At 39.0% G+C, this 22933-nt stretch overlaps 1 protein-coding gene across 1 annotated transcript in view; it reads left to right on the forward strand.

Annotated features, from left to right (window-relative positions):
* The window catches only part of SUCLG1 (succinate-CoA ligase GDP/ADP-forming subunit alpha), a 45258-nt gene that overhangs the window by 13140 nt on the left and 9185 nt on the right, over nucleotides 1–22933 (forward strand). The window contains 6 exon segments of the mRNA XM_004388249.2: nucleotides 836–939; nucleotides 6889–7005; nucleotides 11150–11362; nucleotides 11497–11554; nucleotides 16034–16117; nucleotides 17811–17962. Of these exon segments, the coding sequence (XP_004388306.2) occupies nucleotides 836–939; nucleotides 6889–7005; nucleotides 11150–11362; nucleotides 11497–11554; nucleotides 16034–16117; nucleotides 17811–17962 (728 nt within the window).

Below are 22933 nucleotides of genomic sequence, written 5' to 3' on the forward strand. Positions count from 1 at the left end.
TGTCCCTTGTCTCTTCAGCTTCTGCTTCCTATGGCCTCTCGGCCCTTGGGCCTCATGCCCGCATCTGCCCTGCTGGGGCAAGTGTTCCAAAGCTCAGTAGCTCCACCGGTATAAGTGCCCAGAAGTACCCCCCTCGCCCAGAAAGCCTCGTGCACACAGACACTCAGCTCTCTTGCTCTGTGGGTCATACCTTCCTCCCATGGAGCCTCTGGTGGTTTCAGATCACTGACCTTTCGGTTATTAGTCAGTCGCTTTAACCGCTGCGCCACCAGGGTCTTCTGTAAAGATTACAGCCTTGGAAACCCCTTGGAGCAGTTCTGCTCTGTCCCGTAGGGTCGCTATGAATCACAGTGACTGGATGGCAATAGGTTAGTACTCGTGACAAAGTTTGCCCCTTAGCCCTCTTACTATTTATGGGTGTTAGGCTAAAAGGTTGGGTCAAATGGGGAAAACGTGTGGCTGTTTAGTAGACGTTAGTGGGAGTGATAGTAGGAGCAGTGATCGTAGTTTGCAGTCCCTGGGTTTAATTTGACCCATTTGAGTTTTCTTTCTGAGGAATGAAAATAATAAACTTCTGCTTTTCTTTCTCAATTCAGAAAAAGCTATAAGAATTCAAGATTGTGGTTCTTGGTGAAAAGGTGATCCTAGGAAGTAGAATAACGTCTATTTTGTCTAATCTGTTCCTATGGTCAATATGTCTCATTTAAAAAGGGACATTTCAATATGCATGATTACAGGATAACTCTTGTATTAGGATTATTTTTTTCCATCACATTCAATTCATGGTCCAAAAGCTGGGAAAAGTTATAATGTGTCATATTTTTTTACTTTTCAGTGCAGCGGAATGGAATTCGACATTGTTCTTATGCGTCTTCCCGGAACCATCTCTATATCGATAAAAATACAAAAGTTATTTGCCAGGGTTTCACTGGTAAGCAGGTATGTGTATCTAGTTGTTTTTTTTTTTTTTAAAGTATAAACGAGATGAAAAAAAGTAACTGTTTTCTGTTTTTTAATATCCCAAAAGTAGTAATTCATGATTGTTGCAGAAACATTGGATAGTATAGCAGTGAGGTTGTATCTTAGAGGAGATTAGGTGCTATAGTCAGCCTGTAAAATGAAAATTGTGTTTAGCAAAACTTACTTTGAAAATTGGATCAATTTGACAGCAGCTAACAACAATAGCAGTACTATGTTGGAGACCCACATACTCTTTTTAGCAAGTACAACACATCTAGTTTACCTCCAGCATGGGAACAGATCACTGCTCCTTTGATTAAGCCGTAGGTCAAGTGAGTGGCTTGTGATTAGGCCTCGTACAAAAAACTACATACTGTTTGACACAGAATCCACCTTCAGTGTGGGAAATGCTCACACCCAGAGAGGCTCGTGGGAACCAGGACAGGCCAAGTAAGCAGCACTTTGACTTTTCCCACCTTACACTCTTCTCTGTAACAAATGCTCTTCAAGGGGGTGTGCAGGCCAAATTGCCTGACATGTTTTAATTCATTCTCATTCATTCATATTTATTCTCTTTCCCTCTCCCCCATCATGGAATTTGCATGAGTTTAAATGTGTCTGTGATGTGATTCCACATAAAATGCAACATGAGACTCTTTTCACATCTTCCTTTCTATCATTCTACTCCTCACGATTTCCCTCTGTTAACAAACTGGCATGTATCCTTCAAGATATTTTTCTTGCACATCGAGACAAGTTTATATAATGGGTGTCTTACAGAGTTTATTCTACCCAACAATATATTGTAATAATATACAGTTTATAATATATATCATACACATAATATATATGTCTATAAAATAGATTCCTAAAAGTAGAATTGGGCGTCAAAGGTTCTGTGTATTTAAAATTTTTAAGAAATTCGTGCGAATTTATACTTCCACCATAGTAGATACGCAGATCTAAAAAAATGAGTGAATACTACCAAATCCATTAGAATATACCATGTGTCTTAAACCCAAAGTATCGTTTTCTTTATTCTTAAAGGAGATATGACAGGATAAAAGCAGTTAATGGTTTTTCTGTAATTAAAAGAATTGTCATGTCAGTTCTGCAGTATTTTGGTGATCTAGAGCAGGGGCTGGCAACTTTTTCTGTAAAGGGCCAGATAGTAGGTATTTTAGGCTTAGCAGGTCATACAGTTTCTGTTGACAGCGTTTTCGTAGCAAAAGCAGCTATAAGAGAGTGTGGTAATTAATGGGCATGGCTGTGTTCCAATAAAACCTAATTTACAACTTAATTTATAAGAATAGGTGGTAGGCTAAATCCCACAGGCCAGTTTGCCAGCCCCTGATTTAGAGGATCGTATCTAAACAAACAAATTTCTACATGTTTGTTTGTAAAACTGTTAGAAACTGCTTTAAAATTACATAGTTTTTGTGTTTTTTTTTTAATGAATTTGGTTAGAAGGTTTTTTCATGTAAAATGTCCTTTTGCTTTTTTACTTTTTTCCTTAAATAACTGGGCACAAAAATCTGTGTTGCAGTAGACGTTTCTTCTGCTCGTCTACTATCTTTAAAAAAAATCCACCACCAACAAAAAACAAACTTCCCAAAACCCTGACATTTTGTTCATTGGTAAAATTGGTTTAGTTATTTTGATAGCCAGACATTTTGTTAGTATCACTTCCACTGGGAACATTCTGAAGAAAGTAGATGCTCATCTAAGATTTGAAGTGTATGGTATCACTCCTCTCCTAAATGAAATCATAACCAGCCCCTTTTTTGGTCATATATTAATTTTGTTAGCACAGAAATGTTCAGTTAACTCAAATTCCTCACCTAAGTTTATTATGTATGATTTTCTTTTTGCTAAACTTTATATGATCTCATGACATTCTAACCTGTAAACTTTTTTGAAAGAACCATTCATTGTCCATGTTGTACGCACTATTGGAACTGTCTCTGCTTCTTAAATTAGGTGATGGCTTGCCTAAATGTTTAAATCTGGGTTTGGTTTCAGCTACCTGCAGTTACATTGTTTCTCATTTACTTTCCATGTTTGTTTTTTTTTCCCCTAAATTCCAAGTTTATTTTTTTCTATAATTTATTTTATTTTTTGTTGTTGAGAATATACATAGCAGAACATAGACCAATTCAACAATTTCTACATGTATAATTCAGTGATATTGATTGCATTCTTCAAGTTATACAACCATCTCACTCTCCTTTTCTGAATTGTTCTTCCCCCATTACCATAAACTCACTAGTCCCTAAGTTTCCTATGTAACCTTTTGAGTTGCTCTTGTCCATTTGATACCGTATAGATAGCTCTTAAAAAAGCACAGTGCTACAGGCAGACATTCTTTATGTGTTAAGCTACACTGTTGTTTGGTTTTAAGGAGACTTCAGGGAATATTTTTGGTTTTAGGTTTAAAGATGATCTCAGGGCAATAGTTTGGGTTTATCCAGCCTCCATAGCTCTAGAAAGTCGATTCCATGAGAACTTGAAAATCTGTTTTGTATTTTTTTTTATTTTAAGTAATTGAGAATCTGAACTGTCTCACATTTGTTGATTCAGATTCTGTTACTGTGGAAGTAATGATGAAGTCTGAAATTTAGGGCTTATCATCACAGGAAATCTGCATTTCATCTTGTTCTGTTTTTTTCAGTGTACACATTGTTCTGCATTTGAATGAGGAATATTTGTATTTCAGAGTAGATTCCAGCAATGCAGATTTTCAATGAGTGCCATCTAATTTCTTGTACTGGCTTTTATGAGCTGCTAAAACTGTTCGTATTCTTAGTTGTGGGACTGGCTGGTGAGAATGAGAAAACTAAGGAAAATAAACTTACTCTGAGTGGAAGTGTTATCCCTGTTTATCACTATATGAAGGACTGAAAATATCGGTCCATTTGAATTTACCTAGCAGTGTAGTCTAAGGCAGTGCTTCTCAAATTGGGGCAAAAGACCAGTTTGGGTTTTGTTGTTTGTTATTAATTTTCAAGCCAGTGTGGATCAATACTTTTGTAAAGTACCATAAAAGTGATAGCAATATTATACTGCTATGAAAGTTTGCAAACACTCACTTTTTGTTATTAGTTTTTTTCTTTTCTTGCTTTAATTATTTATTCTTTCCTTTTTTGTCATTTTAGTTTTCTTTTTTCTCTTACCTCATTGCAGACCAGCGAGAGTCTGCGGACCACACGTTGCATGGCACTGCTCTAACGGGGGAGACCACTGGCCCTTGGTTCTTTCCAGAACTCTGCAGCTGACCTTAGACAAGTCAGTTAACGTTCCTGGGGCCAAGTTTCCTATTTTGACAGAGGAGGAAGTTGGATCAGAGAATTTCCAAAGTCCCTCTTAAAACTCCAATTTTTATACCTTTAATAGAACTTAAGTAGTTGGGGCAGGATTTTTGGTCCCTGTAGAATGACCACAGAGATCCAGTAATTTTTTTTTAACAACTATTTGAAGTGTTGGTTTAGGTGCCATATTGCAGTGAACAAAGCAGGAAAAATTACTGCCCTCATGGAATTTACACTTTTGTGTAGTGGGGAGAAAAACGTATCAACAAAATCAATGAGTAAATTATGCGGTACGTTAGAAGGCCTAAATGCTATGGAAAAAATAAACCAGGGAAAAGAGGTGTGTGCGTGTGTGTGTGTACGGGGGTTGGGGAGGTGACGGTTTTATACCAAGTGGTCAGGGAAAGCCTGGCCTCTTGAGTCAAGATCTAAAAGAGATATGGGAGTGAACCATACTGAGATCTAGGAGGAACTGCATTCCAGGTAAAGGGGACAGCAAGGCCTTGAGGCAGGAGTGTGCATGCTGTGTGTGGAATCTGCAAGGCCAGTGTGGTAGCTGGAGTGGAATGAGCACTGAGAGAATAGTAAATGAGGTCAGGCAGGTAGGGGGTTCTGATGTAGGGAGGCAGGTTGTGTACTGACTTGTAGGCCATTGTATGGAGTTTGGCTTTTACTGTGAATGAAATAGAAAACCATCAGAGGATTTGAGTGTAGGTGTGACATGATCTTCCTTAGGTTTTACAGGATGGCTCTGGACGCTGTGTTGAGAATAGATTGGAAAAGAACAAGGGCAATAATCTGTCAAGAGATATTGGTGACTTAGACCAAGTTGATAGTGGTGGAAGGGATGAGAAGTTGTCAGATTTTTAAAGTAAATGAGATTTACTAATGGATCTGATGTGGGATATAAGAGAAAGAGAAGAATCGAGGATGATCTTAGTATTTTTGGTGAACATCTGTTGTAAGTCGACAGTGGAGGGGAGTGATCAGGAACTCAGTTTGGGCATGTTAAGTTGGAGATGGTGACTAGTTCTCCAACTGGAGATACCAGGTAGGCAGTAGGCAACATGATTATAGAGTTCAAGGCAAGAATCTGGACCAGATATGTGGGGTGTGTGTGTGTCTGTGTGTGTGTTTGTGTGTGTGTATATGAGTATGTATGTGTATGGGAGTGGTCACTGTATGGATGATATTTATTGCCGCGATATGGAATGAAATCATCAAGGGCACAAGTTTAGATGGGAAAGAGAAGAAGTCTAAAGAGAGAGAAAAAAGAGTAAAACCAGGAGAGATGGAGCCTTAGAGGCTGAGTGAAAAAGAATATTTTAAGGAGGGGGGATGATGAACTATTATAAATGCTGAGAGATAGATCAAGTATGATGAGGACTAAGAACTGACCATTGGATTTGGCAACATGGAGATCACTGGAAACATTGATAAGAGCAGTTTCAGTGGAGAGGTGAGAGAAATGACACCATGAATGTATGGATGATATAGCGGAAAACATGGGGAGAATGGCCAGAGTGATGCCCTTTTGTAGATGAGAGGAGTTGGGATTATTGCACAAGCGGAAGGATTGGATTTAGCTCAGAGCACAAGCAGTTCTTACATGAAAACAGAGAAGACAGGATATGTATGAATGGGTGTGGGTAGGTGGATAGATGTGGTGATAGGAGCTTGTAAAAGTTCTCGTCTTCCTAAGGGCCTATTTCCTCAGTGATATAGGAAGCAAGGTTTTCAGCTGAGAGTGGGGATGGCCTGTTAAGTATCAGATGTGGAGGAGAGAGGAGAGGGCGTGAATGATCATCTAGGACAGTGGTTCTCAGTTAGGGGTGATTTTACCCTCCAGGGGATATTTGGCAATGCCAGGAGATATTTTGGGTTGTCAAAACTGGTGTGCTACTGGCATCTAATGGGTAGAGGCCATGCTATACCATCAGGGATGCTGCTAAACATCCCACAAAGCAAGGACAACCTCCCACAACAAAGAATTATCCTGTCCGGAATGTCAGCAGTGCCAGGGCTGAGAAACCTTGCACTAGATGGAAGGAGAGTGAGTGAATACATAAATACAGGATGTTCGCTGGGCAGCAGTAAAGGCTCACTTAAGGTTAGTGATCATGACAGTGTGACCAATTTGTTTTTTTCTCCAGCCACTGTTTGGCTACCTGTGTGCAGTTTCAGAGTAGGTGGAGAATTGGATTTAACCAAGGTTGTAAATTTGCCAGTCGTGTAAGTTGAAGTGAGAGAGAAACAAGGTTGTTGTGTGAGTGTAATGATTGACCGTGGATTTTAAACAGGTAAAGAGAAGTATGAGGACGTCAGTAGTTGAGGAACAGTGAAAAGAAGGTGTTCTTTTAAATAAGTACTGGGGTATTTCTGATCATCAGCCAGGTTTGGAAATGGAATACAGCTATTTTGGCCTTGCAGAGTTTCACTTCAGGGTTCAAAGCCGTGTTTAGTAAGTTGATGAGAATGCTGGATATATTCATTGTTGTACTCTAGGAAATAGTTAACCTATTTGTTTTTCTTTTCCTAAGTTGCTTAAGATTGACATTGCTTCTCTTCAGGCTCTTCCCAGCCTGCTTTTCTCATGGGTCTTGTGCTTTTTTCCCCCCAGGGCACCTTTCACAGCCAAAAGGCATTAGACTATGGCACCAAACTTGTTGGAGGAACAACCCCAGGGAAAGGAGGCAAGATGCATCTGGACTTACCTGTCTTTAATACTGTGAAGGAGGTAATTAATGGTAACTGAGTTTGGTAAGAAAAGAAAAGCGGGAGAAAAGTGAGCATACTTTGGGTAGAGATCTTAATTGGGTCCCTTTTGGGAGAGACACTTGGTATTTTAAAATCCAGTAACCTAGAGACATTGGAATTGAAGTAAAAACCAGTAGGTTCACCTTAGTCCTGTCAGTGAGGACTGTTTGGTAGTACAGGACCTCCTCCCGCTGCCATTAATAAATTCCAGAGCCTTTCTTGGTAGATTCCTAAACCGTCACCATCCCCTCCTTATCCTGTAGCACCCCACTTCCACCCCGTTGCCATTTTTGCTGGATGCACAGTGCAAAGGGTGATGTGCTGGTACTTTTCTGTTTGCATTGACCATCTCCACGGCAGGAACCTGAGTATCTGCACCTAATTCGTGTTATCCGTTCACACAGCAGGATTACAGAGCTTCAGAGAAGTAAATGCTGTTCTCTTCCCAGAAACAGTGGAGATTTTTGATTTGGCCTGTGTCATCTTTGTGGAGTTTATGTGCTTTCTCTACTTGAGAACTCTAGAGAGATCCAACTTAAGGCACCAGATGGTTTTCTTCAAATTCAAAGATATTTTCTCCACAGCCTGTGTCATTTTTGTTAATAGGCACACATCAGCTATTAAGGGAAGAAGTGTTGTGGCCTGGCTTCTGTCGGCCCTATTATTCTTTTCTTACCCTTTAGTTTCCAGGATGTTAGTAGTGCACCTGTCAGCCACCACTCCCTGACACTGAATGTGCCTGTGTGCCAGGCAGTCAGCTAAGTGCTGCTTATATATTGGCCCACTTAGGCCTCAGCACCCTGTGAGACAGGTGCTGTTATCATCCCCATTTTATAGACAGGGACACTGGCGCTGAGAGGCTCAGGATCCTGCCCATGGTCTCACAGCTGGTAAGTGACAGGCTCAGCATTCGAAATAACATGATGAGTCTGTGCAGAAAAAGGAAATTGTGGAGTCAGTGACAAATCAGATTCCTCTCCAGATTGCTGATTTCTTAATAATACTTTTAAAATGATTTTTAAACTGAACTTTAATTCTTTTGCATAGGACTAATATATACTTAGTGTAAAAAGTCATATGATATAAAGGTGTATATAAAATTTCATAGTGTTTTCTCCATCTCAGATTTTGCCTCTGTAGAGAGCTAATTTAAACTCGTGTGTATTCCATTGTTTTACTACATTTATATGAATATATGCAAAAATAATAGTATTTTTAAAAAAACTAGTGTACATTCTTGACTGTTTAATTAAAAAAATCTAGGAAATAATAAATATTTAGAATTGATGTATTGATGATAAAAATGCACCCCTCTCCCCTTTTAAAACACACTTTATGTTTTGAAGTATTATATATTTTTCAAGTACAAATTTATAGGTTTAATCTCTTTTCAGAGTACTAACCTCAAATTGATATTAATTTGTAAGTTTAATCCTAAACTATAAGAAGAAAATATTAATCAAATTTAGATTTTTCATTTTACTTTAAACTTGAAAATAGGATGGACTTATATATGTAGTGTTTGTATGTGTGTGTTCAAAGTGTACTGTATTTTAAAAAGTAAAAAATAATAAATTGTATGTTCTGTAGAGAGATCATTTAAGGTCTTTTTGCTTTAATTGTCTTAAGTTTCTTTTTTCCTCTAAATTTTATTATCGCTGACTTATGACCTTAAAATATAGAGAAGAGTTGTTTTCAGAATTCCTCTTGGTAGACTTCTTTTGTCATGAACCTTTTTATTTTTATTTTTTGCCGTTTTTTAATGACAGTTAATGTTACTGTGCAATCCATTTATTATTCATTAAAAAAAAACAAACAAACCCGTCACCATTGAGTCGATTCTGACTCATAGCAGCCCTATAGGACACTGTAGAACTGCCCCATAGGGTTTCCAAGGACCGCGTGGTGGATTCGAACAGCCCACCTTTTGGTTAGCAGCCGAACTCTTAACCTCTATGCTACCAGGGTTTCCTAGTAATACAAACACTAGATGTGGCATTTGGAATATTCTGAAAGTTCTTTGACAGGTATTGTTTATTTCTTACCATTCAGCTTTTACAAATAGTTTTCTGAATGGGTAGAATGGAAACCTTTCATCCAGTATCACTTGCCAGCACTGTATCTGTTGTCATAGTCCAGCTTCTACCAGTATTCGTAGCCTTAAGAGGTAGATGTATTTTCAGTAAAATACCTGCATGCCTGTGATCTGACTTGTTTTGGTTCCAGCTAAGTTTTTATTTCTTTTGTTTCCCCCGTCCCCCTCACCATTACCAGAGGTTTTGAAAAATTATTTTTAACTCCTGACATTATTTGTGGATGATCTGTCAGCATCCTCTTGACTTTGTTCTTCTCTCGCTGTCAAGATGCTTCTTTTTATTAGGGATACAATAGAGAAAGCGCCTCCATCTTGGGGCCGTGGGGGATTGTTCAAGGATGATTCTCAAAGACACTGTCTTTTACTTCTCCCCCTTCTAGTTGTACCTGTATGTTCTCTAGCTTAGCATTCATATCCATTATGGAATCCTGTGGCATAGCCTTGCTAAAAGTTTTGATTTATAGCTTGATCAAGTTATAGTTTTAACATTATAGGAGGCGGCCTACTGTAACTGAAAAGAGCATAGGCCTTAGAATCAGACATACTTAGGTTTGTATATTGATTCTGCCACTTTCTAGCTATGTGACCTTGTGCAAATTATTTAATATCTCTTGGCCTCAGTATCATGATTTGTCAAACAGGGATAATAAGTGTGCAGGGTTGTGGTGAAGCCTTAAATGAGATCCTTTCACAGGCCCTATTAGAGTAGGAGTCAGAGATCACTGACAGTCTGTGTTTTCAAGGAGCTTAGGTTATGGTGGGAGAGACATGGCCACACATAGATGTGGGTAGAGGGATGCATCTGTATTGATACATGTAGAGAGTATGAAAGACCAGATGCAGGCTCATGGTCGCGGAGAGAAGAACAGTGGTCAGATAAATGATCTCCAAGTGCTTTGCATGGATTATGAGGGGTCATATAGCAGTAGAACCTAATGCTTATTTGACCTGTATTCTTATTCTGTGGACATTTATGCATGTGCATTTTAGTTAGATTTCTTTCTTTCTAATAAACATACATTTAGGGTAAAAAGTCAGCTAAAAAAAACTTCCTTTTTGCTGCCTCTTGATAAGGTTTACTAAGTATCATGATTTTTAAACAGATGTTTGAGAACGAGTTCAGAGGGCTCGGGAGCTCAGTAGTTCTTGTTCTCCTGCGAAGGTGTAAGGTCTTTGGTCCTTGATAGTTGGTACCATGTCTTAGTCAGCATGAGTCTGCAGTTGTTGTTAGGCGCTGTCACGTCGGTTCTGACTCATAGCGACCCTGTGTACAACAGAACAAAACACCCCAGTCCTGCGCCATCCTCATGATCGTTACGTTTGAGCCCATTGTTGCAGCCACTGTGTCAGTCCATCTCCTTGAGGGTCTTCCTCTGTTTCGCTGACGCTCTGCTTTACCAGGCATGATGTCCTTCTCCAGGGACTGATCCCTGCGGACAACACGTCCAGAGAATGTGAGTAGTCGTCTCGCCATCCTTGCTTCTAAGGAGCGTTCTGGTTGTACTTCTTCCAAGACAGATTTGGAGCCCGGTGGTTTAGTGGTTAAGGGCTTGAGTGTTGACTGAAAGGTCAGCTGTTTGAATCTGCCAGCCGCTCCTTGGAAACCCTATGAGGCAATTCTGCTCTGTGCTATAGGGTTGCTATGAGTTGGAATTCACTCAGTGGCAGTGGGTGGGAGTCTGGAGTAGAACAACAAAAATAGATCTGGCCACAGGAATGAGGGGACACCAACACAAATCAGGCCGTACTTTTGGGTTTACTGACATGCCGTCACCTGAGGGAATGAGATGTCTCAAAACCTGTCAGTCCACGTTGGGACTCACAGGGGCAGAGACAAGGCCACTCTTGATTGTGCTCTTTTTGGACAGCCTAGTGAACTTGAACTTGAGCATGGCAAGAGTGAAGACATTTGTCTCCTGGTGATATCCTTTCCTGGCCCCAAGACCTTCTTACAATCATGGGATTGAATTTATTTTATAGTGTTTATGACTTAACCAGTAAATAAAGTACTTTGTGGTTAATGTTTCAGGCCAAAGAAAAGACAGGAGCGACAGCATCTGTTATTTATGTCCCTCCTCCTTTTGCTGCTGCTGCAATTAATGAAGCTCTTGAGGCAGAAATGCCCTTGGTTGTGTGCATTACCGAAGGTATTCCCCAGCAGGACATGGTACGGGTCAAGCACGCGCTGCTGCGCCAGGGAAAGACAAGGCTGGTCGGGCCAAACTGCCCTGGAGTCATCAATGTGAGTGTAAACAATACAAATAAGCCCAGATTTCGCCTCCTACGAGGCTAGCCAGCTTTGAGTCAGTCCAAGCGTATTTGACCTCTGAATTACTTTGTTTTTTTTCCTTCTCTGAAACTTTGATTTATTTTCAGCCTGGAGAATGTAAAATTGGTATCATGCCTGGGCATATTCACAAGAAAGGAAGAGTTGGTAAGTATTTTGTTATTTTCTTATAGGCTAAAAAAAAGGTCTTTACCTTAAACTCTCAAAACTCGTAAGGAAAATTTGTGACTATGCAAATCACATTCATTTTAATTAATTTAACTTGAAGTTACCAGAGCAGTTTCGTAGTGAATTGATTCTGTAGCCTGAACTGAATGAGTTTATTTGTGAAGCAATTATGATTCTACAGAATCAGTGAATATATTTTCTAGGGTTTTTGAAGATTCTCTTACTGCTCAGCATGCTGTTAGATTCTTCTGTATGTTTGCATGTTTCAGTGGTTCCGTTTTATTGCTGAGTAGTACTGTATTAGGAGCCCTGGTGGCATAGTGGTTAAGTGCTTGGCTGCGAACCGAAAGGTCAGCAGTTTGAACCCACCAGCTGATCCACAGGAGAAAAATGTGGCAGTCTGCTTCCGTAAAGATTATAGCCTTGGAAACCCTATGGGGCAGTTCTCCTCTGTTCTGTAGGGTCACTATGAGTCGTAATTGACGGCAATGAGTTTTTTTGTTTGTTTTGTTTTTAGTACTCTATTGTATGATTATACCACAGTTTGTTTATCCATTCTCCCTTAATGAACATTTGGGTTGCTTTTAGGTTTGGACCTTTATGAGTAAGGCCAAGGTGAACATCTTGTGTATAGGTCTTTTTGTGGCCACATTTTCATTTTTCTTGGGTAAACTACCTAGGAATGGAATTACTAGGTAATAGGGTAGAAGTATGTTTAACTTTTAAGGAAATTATCAAATATTCTGTGAAATGGCTGTATCATTCTACATTTCCACCTTCAGTGTATGAGAGTCCCAGCTGCTTCACATCTTCTCAAACGCTTAGCATTGCCAGTCTATTTTAGCCATTCTACTGGGAGTACAGTGGTATCTTATTGTGGTTTTAATACGAGTTTTCCTGATAACTAATGATGTTGAACATCTTTTCCTGTGCTTATTGGCCATTCATATATCTTCTTTTATGAAGTATCTATTCAAGGTTTTTGCTCATTATTTTTATTGGGTTGTTTGTCTTTTTATTGTTAATTGTAGAGGTTCCATAAATATTCTGGATGTAAGTCCTTTGTTGGATACATGTGCAGGTATATGTGCTATATGCGTATGTTTAGCTTTTCTGTGTCTTTTCCACAAATTCAAATTTATTTTTACTTTGCTTTTTTGGATATCACAAACTTTCTCAAAATGTATTGGTGAAATTGTACTGCTGCTTGTTTAGCTCTTTGAGAAAATAGCCAAATTAGTATTTCAAAATTAGCCACCTTATGCCTATTTTTAAAATCTTCACACTTAACTCTCACTTAGCTATTCCATTTCTTGATAATAATAGATGGCTTCAGTATTTTCTTTATCTATAAACCGTGGCTACATTAATACTAAGCAAGAATAATCAACATAGTGAGTGAATGTGGGTTGCATCATTTATAGGAGTAGGTTAAAGGTCTTTTTTTTTTTTTTTTTAAATTACTATTGTCTCTTAGAGTTATCAGCCTGGCTGCCAGACAGCTTATCAAGTTGCCTTATAAGAGTTACAGGGGCGCCATAGTCCAGCTGCGTGCCAGTGGGTGTGGCGTGATCCTTGTAGTCACTGATGTTCTAGTACATATTTGAGTACTGTTTATCCTCTTTGGTCTGCGTTGAGTGGCTGCTGCTGCAGTCTTGAAGTGAGTATGGAAGGAGTGTCCTGTGCTTAATGATCTTTCTGAATACTGCCCTGCTTTCTAAGGTGCCCATAAGCACACAAAAACAAAAAATTAAGAGACATTAGAGGACAGCCTTTAGACCTTGGTTCTCTGAATGGCCCTAACATTGATGAGGCCTTTTTCTTTTTTTTAAATATTCACCTAAAAGAAAATGTTATGCTATAAGATTTTTGAGGAGATAAGGGGAGAAAAGTTGATTGTGCACTGACTGTTGCTGTTTTGATCCCAGCGCTGATATTCTCAGTAGCCTCATTGACTTCAGATCTTTAAGTTGCAGATTAGGGAAAGGGGGGGTTTTCGGTTCTGTGAGTTTTTCTGAAGGGACGTAATATAACATGATGGCATAATAGTATTAGTGGCTTTCCAGTTTGTGTTAATGACAGTTGATAAAATTGTGTATCAGCTAATTGAATGTATTGAAGGAGGTGACTGAATTCCAAATAGATAAAATTTAACTCTACTGTATTTCTGTACTTTCAGTCACGTATAACATACTTGACTCTTCCATCCTTTTTAAAAAATTTTCATATTGAAATAAGTATAGATTCACATGTAGTTATAAGAAATAATACAGAGAAATCATGTGTACCCTTTACCCAATGTGTCCCCTTGGTAACATCTTGCAAAACTGTGGTACAGTGTCACAATCAGGTTATTGACGTTGATACACTCAATATTTAGAGCACTTTTGTCACCACAGGATCATTCATGTTGCTCTTTTATAGTTACACCCACCCTCCTGCTTGCCCTGTGAGCCTGAAATCTGAATATCCAGTTGTATCCTGACAACCCTCTGACTCTCCAATTAAGAACACTGTGTTCCTACCATCTGGGTCAGTAAGAGACCCCCCAGAGGTGTTCTACCTCTGCAGTGACTATCCTCCTTGCTAGACTGTAACCTTCATGTCAATAAAGAAGACTGTTTTCCTCACCCCTGTGTTCTCAGTATTGAGCACAGTTCCTGGCACAGAAAGTGCTCAGTAAATATTTACAAATAGGTCAAAACTGAAAACCCTTCAATGGAGCACTACCACCTTCTTCAGCAAACTCCAATTCCAGTAGTTTTAAGACCATTCAGTAACTGGATCCTAATTCATTACAACCCCACCCCACTACTGTCTCGTTTATCTCCCCTGTTCTTAGAGTCTTCATCCATCTGCATCTTCTCTCCTTAGCAGTCCCTCCTCTGTGGACCTTTCATAACTGAGAAGGTTTAGAGAAAGGAAAGATCATGTCTCACATCTGTCTGGGAGTGAGATCAGGAAAGACCTCAAGGAGAAAGTCACGTTTAAGCTTTTAATATGGATCATGAAGGATAGTTAGATTTTTGTCACATGATGGAAGTGAGGGGCTCTGTGTTACGCAGAGCAAATGTGAAAAGATAGGAAAACATGAAGTATAATTGAAGAATAAAACAGTTTCACTAGAGTAGGGAAATAATGGCAACAGATCTAGAGGGGTGAGCTGGAGCTCTGCTAGGCTGGGGAGCTGGTGCAGAGTTCCATATGAAGTGAGGCCTCCTTGGGGAGTGGCATGCTTATAGCTGTCACTGTCTGGTGGGATTAACCTACAAGAGCATGCTGACAGTGCTGTGTAGGGTACTGTCTAGCAGTGACCAAGATACACACGTGTGCCTTTCTTTCACTTCGACTGGTTTATGCAGAGCATCTGAACTTACGTGTACCCAAATTCATAGTTAGAAGGTGGGTGTTTCTGCACAGATCATATGGCTAGTACCCAGCAAATGTGCAGCGACAATCACACTTATGGTTATGATTTTTGTCAGTGTGACAGAAATTCTGATTGCCCTGATAGGGGGATCATATTGTTAGAAAAAAACTTTGTGTCTTTAAAGAATGCTCTGAGGCAGAAGTTTAAAGAAAGCATTCATGGACACCCTGAAATTATTCACCACTCCAGAGTCGATGATCTGATTTTAGTCTGTAACATAGTCTTTAACCCCAAAACATAGTCATGTCTTTTAGGTGTTTAAATATTTTATATAAAACATTCTAACAACTGAAGTTACTCATTCATGCTTGTCAACCCCTTAAAATTGAGGATCTACTTATTACATGTTTCCTGTTCTAAAATACTGTGTAGATTGTGCTTGGAATAAATTGTTTTCCTGTAAATCAGCCAAGCATAGTGAACTACAAGAGAAAACGTCTGTGGTGGACCAAAGAGAAGACACCAGCTTCTGTCACACCCCTCCCTACCCCCATGTACACACACCTTGTCCAGATGTAAAATTAGGTGCTTTCACACACGCCCATTTTAAAAGGAAATTAGGTGGTAGACTTGAATCCAGAGGGATCTTGACCTTATTCCCCAGTTTTCTTTATATTAGTTTTAAAGCCCATATGTTGTTTGAAAATAATTGGGAAAATAGTTTTGGAGGGAAGCATCTCGACTAATCCTAGTTTTGCAGGCTGAAGGTTTTGGTAGTTTAATAGTTTGGGTATCTGTTAAGTCTGCCACATTATGTTCTGCCACCCGTAAGCAGGATATACCTACCAAGTTCATCCTGATATTATACCCTTCATGAATATTCTCAGAAGAGGTAATTTAGGTCTTTCTTGCACTGTTTTTGTAGTCATAAAAGAGCAATAACTAATAACTTTTAAAACCTCTTAAAGTTTTTTCTTATTTTACATTTGAAAATGTTAGCATGTATTTTATATATACCCATTTAGTTGACTGTATGATAGTCTATTATTTAAACACAGTCTAATGTTTTTTAATTCTCTTTCTTTAAGGTATTGTGTCCAGATCTGGCACCCTGACTTACGAAGCAGTTCACCAAACAACGCAAGTTGGATTGGGGCAGTCTTTGTGTGTTGGTGAGGGATTTTTTGCTAAAATTATTTTATTGGAGTGTAGTATCTTCATTGAATGAGTACAGTAATAATTACTGATTAGATTATTCGCAAGAGTATTTGCTGTCATCTTATTAAAAGGATTTTGTGATCTTAAATTTGATTAAGTGTAAAACTCTTCTATATTTTTTCAAGATTCATAGTCCAAGATTTGATTTCTGTGTTGAGGAACAAATATTTTAGGTCATGTGGCCCTCAGAGGAGAGCATTGGTGCCTGAACACATCACTTAAACATTGCTTGCTGGGAAAACAAATGGTTCTTCTTGCTAGGACTTTTGTTATCATAATTATGTCAGGTGTTTCACAGTTACTTAATTCTTTGCCATTCATTACCTAATTCTCAAGGCAACCCTCCGAACCGCCTCTGAATTGGGAAGTTCTACTCTTACAGCTTTATTGGTGAGAAAATCAAGGTTGAAGAAGGTTGAATTCCACAGAGCGTCTTTTTTTGTCACATCATACTGCCTTCCACTTAAAAAAAACTAAAATTCCAACGAATTTTTACATTTTAAAATTATTTCAGTGTTTGTGACAAAAAAAGCAGGTACATTTCTCTCATTTTTATAAATATTCCTTCAACTCCTTAGACTACCTTTTAAAAACCTTTCAAAAATAGTATTTTTTTTTGTAATAAAAAAATTATAAAATATAACCCTGGGGTATTTTTATTAAGATTCAAATCTGTAAACTCAGTTTTGTAAACATCAACTGAGCCTTTCTATGTGCAAAACACTGTATTAAACGTAAAGTAACTTAGTAGGATGGAGAGTAAGAACACGTTTTGAGACAGGCTTGCCAATTCCATCTTCCCCAGCTGCAGTTTTTAATTTGTAAACTGAGGAGAACAATGCTTATCTCAGAGAGGTTGGGAGAATTTGGAAATAACAGGCCTAATGTGTACTGAGGCACATAGCTGGCACTTAATAAATGCTAGTTCCCTTCCTTAACTTTGTTTTTCAGTGATGTACTGAAAAGTAAGAAATTAATCCTGCCCTCAGTAAGTTTATAATTTAAAAGTTAAAAAGTGATAGCCAGTCTATAGGGAGCATTTACTTTAATCCTGTGCAAATACTCATTTATAGTTGTCACGTGCTTGTAGTAGAGCCCCTATATGCAGGCTGTGTTTCACCCACTCTGGATCTAAGGGGGTCTCGACACCTTCCACTCTCTCTCTCACTGGAACTTGTTTCTTAAAACTTGTGAATGGTTCCTCTGCAGTATGCCTTATCAAATAGTTCCATTGTGCAAATTATTAAATTGGTAATCAGAGAAGACATTTTTTCTTGCCTCTGGTGTAACATCAGCTTGCAATATAGACATGTTTTCTTAAAATGCTCATATTTAAAAAGTTATGTGTGAATAATTTTGGGATAGGGAAGAGACTTGATAAAGGAGCTGAAACTAAAAGAGGATTGTCTTGTGTGAGTCTCAGGAACCAACCACCATTTAGCATTCTTGTTATATTACAAACAGAAATAAATGTAGCATTTTGTGATTGTCTTAACATTAAATGCAAGAGTGGAGATAATATTTCTTAAAACTGGGGAAAAGGGGTGGCAAAATATAAGAAAACCTGTAGAAACAGCATTTCTTGACCTAAATTCCATGGTTCCTTCTTATTATCAATTGGTGTTGCTATTCTTTGATTTTTTTCAGGCATTGGAGGTGATCCTTTTAATGGAACAGATTTTATTGACTGCCTTGAAGTCTTTCTCAAAGATCCAGCCACAGAAGGCATCTTACTGATTGGTGAAATTGGTGGTAATGCAGAAGAAGATGCTGCAGAATATTTGAAGCAACATAATTCAGTAAGTTTGTGTTAGGAAAAATGTAGCTCTTTGTCTTAGTTGGCTCCTTAGTTTGCTCTAGAGGAGCAAAACCAGTGAAATATACATCAGGTACATGTACATATACACATACATACATATACATAGATAAATATATGTATAAATATATAAATATAAAATATATGCAATTGTGGGGCTGGCAGGTCCAAAATCCATAGGTTAGTTGGCAGGCCAGACACTTCTGTAGGCTTATGTCCCAGGATCCATAGGTCAGGGGGCAGGCCAGAGACTTCTGCAGGCTCACATCCCAAGATCCATAGGTCAGGCTATGAGAAGAATGCGGTGTCCAAAGAGAACAAGCTCTGCCAGAATATCTGGTTATATTCTGAGGTAGACCACAACCCTAAGGAAACTTCCTTTTCAACTGATTGCTTGATCACATCAGATTACATCATGGAAGGTAATTACATTAGATTACATTGCATTATGGAACAGCAACCAGTTCAGTATCTGGCCAGACCACTGAGAATCACAGCTAGTGAAGTATACACATAAAATTAACTGTCACACTCTTAAATGATATTATAGGCTTATTTTAGAAGTTATATTTATTTTTTTCAAGGATTAATTTTTCATAAAAACATGAAAGTTAAAATTAAACCTTTCTCTGCTAGGCCTTCAGTACTGTTCTCTCGGAAAAGTTTGGACTCTTTCTGGGTCGATTCTCCACCCCCTTTCCCACAATGCCTGTTCTCTACTTGTCTACTCTGACTCTCCTCCGAAGGTCCCATCCCACACTTGTGAAGTTTAAATAACTTAGTACGTGTATAGCAAAGAAGCACCTGCCACATAATAAGCACCCTTCCTGTTGTTATTGTTCAGTCTTTTTACTCTCCTTACATTGCTTTCGTAGTGGTCACTAGTGGCCTTTATTTATTCTTCATCTCTCCATCCTCTTGATTTTTCTCCTGAATCTTCTCTTTATCCTTCCCTGGATCTGTTTTCAGTGCCAGTCCTTAAGTATAGATGATCCTCTTATACAAACATCATGCAGAGATTCCAAGGTAGAAGCGTCAGAATGATCTCTCATTTCTCTCACCCCGTTTTTACCCAGTTGCCAAGATCTGTCTCTGAGACCTCTGCATTATGTCTCAGATCAGAGCCTCATCTGTAACTAGTCCCTCAGCTTTGTTCAGACCCTCATCTTGTCTCACCAGCCCATCTCAAAGAGTTCCTCTCTGTTGTCTCTACTCCTTTTCCTCAGCCACCCTCCTTCCTTTCCCAGGCTATCCTGTTAAGGCCACCTGAATTATCTGCTTTTTTAAAACACAGCCATTGGTACCTGTCTTTGTCATCTACTGCTGCTGTAAGAGATGGTTTCAACAAAGGGAAATGTATTCTCTCACAGTCTAGAAGGCTACAAGTCCAAATTCAAGGTGTCAGCTCTAGGGAAAGGCCCTTTCTGTTGGCTGCAGAGGAAGGTCCGAGTCATCAATCTTCACTTGGTCCGGGAGCATCCCAGCTTAGGAACTTCAGGTCCAGAGGACGTGCTCTGCTCCTGGCACTGCTTGCTTGGTGGTATGAGGTCCCCACTTCTGCTTGCTTCCCTTTCCTTTTATCTCTTGTAGGATAAAAGGTGGTGCAGGCTACACCCCAGGGAAACTCCCTTTACATTGGATCAGGGATGTGACCTTAGTTAGGGTGTTACAATCCCACGCTAATCCTCTTTAACATAAAATTACAGTCACAAAATGGAGGACAACCACACAATACTGGGAATCCTGGCCTAACCAAGTTGACACATATTTTTTGAGGGACATAATTCAATCCATGATAGCGCCTCATGCCTCTGTTTAAAACCACACAGTGTTTCCCATTACGTGTAGGGTAAAGGCCAGCCTTACCATGGTATTCCAATCCCTTGCGTAACACTGTGACCTTCCTTTTCAGGTCATGTCCTATCTGAGGTGCCACTTGTTTTCATTCTCACTTGCCTTTGCTCATTCCTTCTGCAAGAAGTCCTTAATATGTGACTCTAGTGCTATACTGCATTATGGAGGGCAGAGAACTGGTATCCTTGGTGCCCAGCCCAGTCCCCTAACACAGTAGGCACCAGTGAATGTTCAATAAATGAAAGAATAAAGTAGATTGTTAGATTAGAGTAAAACGTTATTAGAATCTTTTGAATTCAGAAAACTTAAGTTTGGAATTTGAGTAAAAAGTAACTTCTCTTTGGAAAAGAAAGATTTAATATGACATTACACTAGTTAAAGTATATTTTAAAATTTATTTAGGCCCAACTCTGAAGCTCTTGAATAGCTTAGAATTTGGTGGGGAAAGCTATGCATGCATATTTTCTTTCATTTCATACATATTTTCCCATTCCTGATTAGTTTTTATGGAACTGGCTTTTATCAGGGACCTACTATGTACAAGATTCTTGGTTAAGCAGTTCCAGTGACATTAAATAAAACCTTTCACTCAATACTTGGCATGGAGTAAGCACTCAATATATGTTACCTGCTGCTACTACTATTAACTGTCATTGTTATCATGACAATAATTATTTGCAGAAGTTGTGTTGTTTAACCTTTAACATGACTCTGAATAAGATGGTTTTGTCCTCCTTTTATGAGTGAGGAAATAAACACAAGGTTAATACCTTGCCAGTGATAGGTAACCCGCAAATGAGCCAGGAGTGGGATTCATATCCATGTTGGTCTGACTTCTCTGTTACACTGTGGTGGGGTTAGGAGTCAGATTGCAGGGGTTCAGGACAGAGAGGCAGCAGGCCTGGCCGTGTGTTTGGACTGTACTGATAGCGTTCTAATTCATCTTTCTCTTTTCAGGCTTTCACACTGCTCATCGTTTCCATATCCTGTTTCAGACTATACTTCTCCATATTCTTTTGATTGTATTTTTATCTGCTTAAAAAGTCTCAAATGACTCTTTTTTTCAGTAGGACAGAGTGTAAATTTGTTTGACATTCTAGGCTCGTCATAATCTTGCTCCCTTCAAGTGTAACAGTATTCCCACTGTTTGACAGGGTGGAGGGGAATCCCATGGAAGTTAGTGTCACTCAAACATGAGAGGCTCAGATCTTACTCAGAGCCCACGAGTGAAGGATTAAATGTCTTGTGGAGTCTTTCTTTTTTAATCAGTTCCACTGGTACTACAGAGGGTGCTGGGCACACAGATGAGTGAGAACACATCCCCTTTGTTTGGGGAATTCATAGTTTCATAGGGGGAGTACATGGAAGATAAGTTACACCAACATACTGAGCTTAACAGTGGAAATACCTAAAAGGCACAGCAGGCTTACTGAAGAGAGGATGAGCGACTCCAAGGGCATTTGTGGAGAGTGTGTGACGAAGAGTCAGGGAAGGCTTATGGGGGAAGAGGAGACCTGAGCAAATCTTAGAAGTTGAATGGACATTTGGCAGAGATCCAAGGTGGGTGGAGAACATTCTCAGCAGAGAAACTGGCTTGGTGCATTTGGGAAACTATGAGCAGTTTAGGGTGCCTGGAAGATAAAGTGAAGGGAGACTGTTGGAAAAGGAAGCAGCAGTGAGCAGTGTCAGATCATGCTGGCACAGTGGTGTGAAACAAGGCAGTGGAAGCAAACTGTATTCGTGATCATTCACTGCCGTACACTTAGTAAAAAAATACATATATATAGTGAAACGGTGCACCAGTTTCACTTGAGAATGTCCTTGATGAAGCAGTAAAAATTAAATAATTTTTATTAAATTTCAACCCTTGAGTCAATATTTTGTGATAAAGCGGGAAGTAAATATAAAGTGACTTGTACAGTTGTTTGATTTATGAGCTTAACTGGATGTACTTGAAAGACTGACTGGCACAAAAACTGGTTATTCAGTTGTAGGCATCTGGCAGACCTTTTCTCAAAAGTGAACAAAGGTAAACAATTGATAGTATTTGTTGCTGGTGATAAAATTTGAGCTTTCAAGTAAATATTAGAGTTTTGGAAAACTTGTATCTGCCACTGTGAGCTTGACAACTTTCTACTACTTAAAAGCTTTACTAATGAAATTGGAGGCGATACTGACATGTGATTTATTGACCCTAAATGATTAAATTTGTCAGTTTTTGGACAATCTACATAACTTAGTGAACCCATATTTTCCAGCTGATTAATACATGTTACAAAATCATTGTGAGTAAAAGATCCCATTCAGAGTGGAAGATCAATCGATTTTAAAGTAACAGGACAAAAAATTTATTGCTATGGTTTCAGATTCCAACACTGTACCTATCTAATCTTTAAGAAATTACTCTTGAAGAGTTTTGCATAGTGTCAAGGAACAATATCCACAGTTATTTGAAAAGCTATTAAAATACTTCTCTCTTTTTCAATTACGTATCTGTGTGAGGCCAGATTTTATCTATACCATCCAAAATAACATAACAGATTGATTGCAAAAGCACATGTCAAAATCCATTTGTCTATTATTAAGTTATACATTAAAGAGATTTGTAAAAATGTGAAACTACTCTTCTCATTAGAATTTTTGTTTTATTTTGAAAAATACAGTTGTTTGTCTTAAAAATGTTATTATTTTTTTCTTTTTTCCCCACACAAAAATTTATACATACATTGTTATGTGACTCTAATTGCTCTCACCATACTGTGACAACACACTCCTCCTTTCCACCCCTGGTTCCCCATGTCCATTCAACGAGCTCCGAACCCTCTCTGCCTTCCCATCTCACCTCTGGACAGAAGCTGCCCGTTTAGTCTCTTGTATCTACTTGAGCTAAGAGGCACACTCCTCAGGATTATCACTTTATGTCCCACAGTCCAGTCCAATCCGTGTCTGAAGAGTTGGCCTCGGAAATTGTGTTAGCTCTTGGCTGATAGAGAATCCAGTGGCCATGCTTTCTGGGGTTCCTCTAGTCTCAGTCAGACCATTAAGTCTGGTCTTCTTACTAGAATTTGAGTTCTGCACCCCACCTTTCTCCTGCTCCATC

This window comes from Trichechus manatus, unplaced genomic scaffold (genome assembly GCF_000243295.1).
Source record: "Trichechus manatus latirostris isolate Lorelei unplaced genomic scaffold, TriManLat1.0 scaffold00208, whole genome shotgun sequence".
NCBI classification, from domain to species: domain Eukaryota; kingdom Metazoa; phylum Chordata; class Mammalia; order Sirenia; family Trichechidae; genus Trichechus; species Trichechus manatus.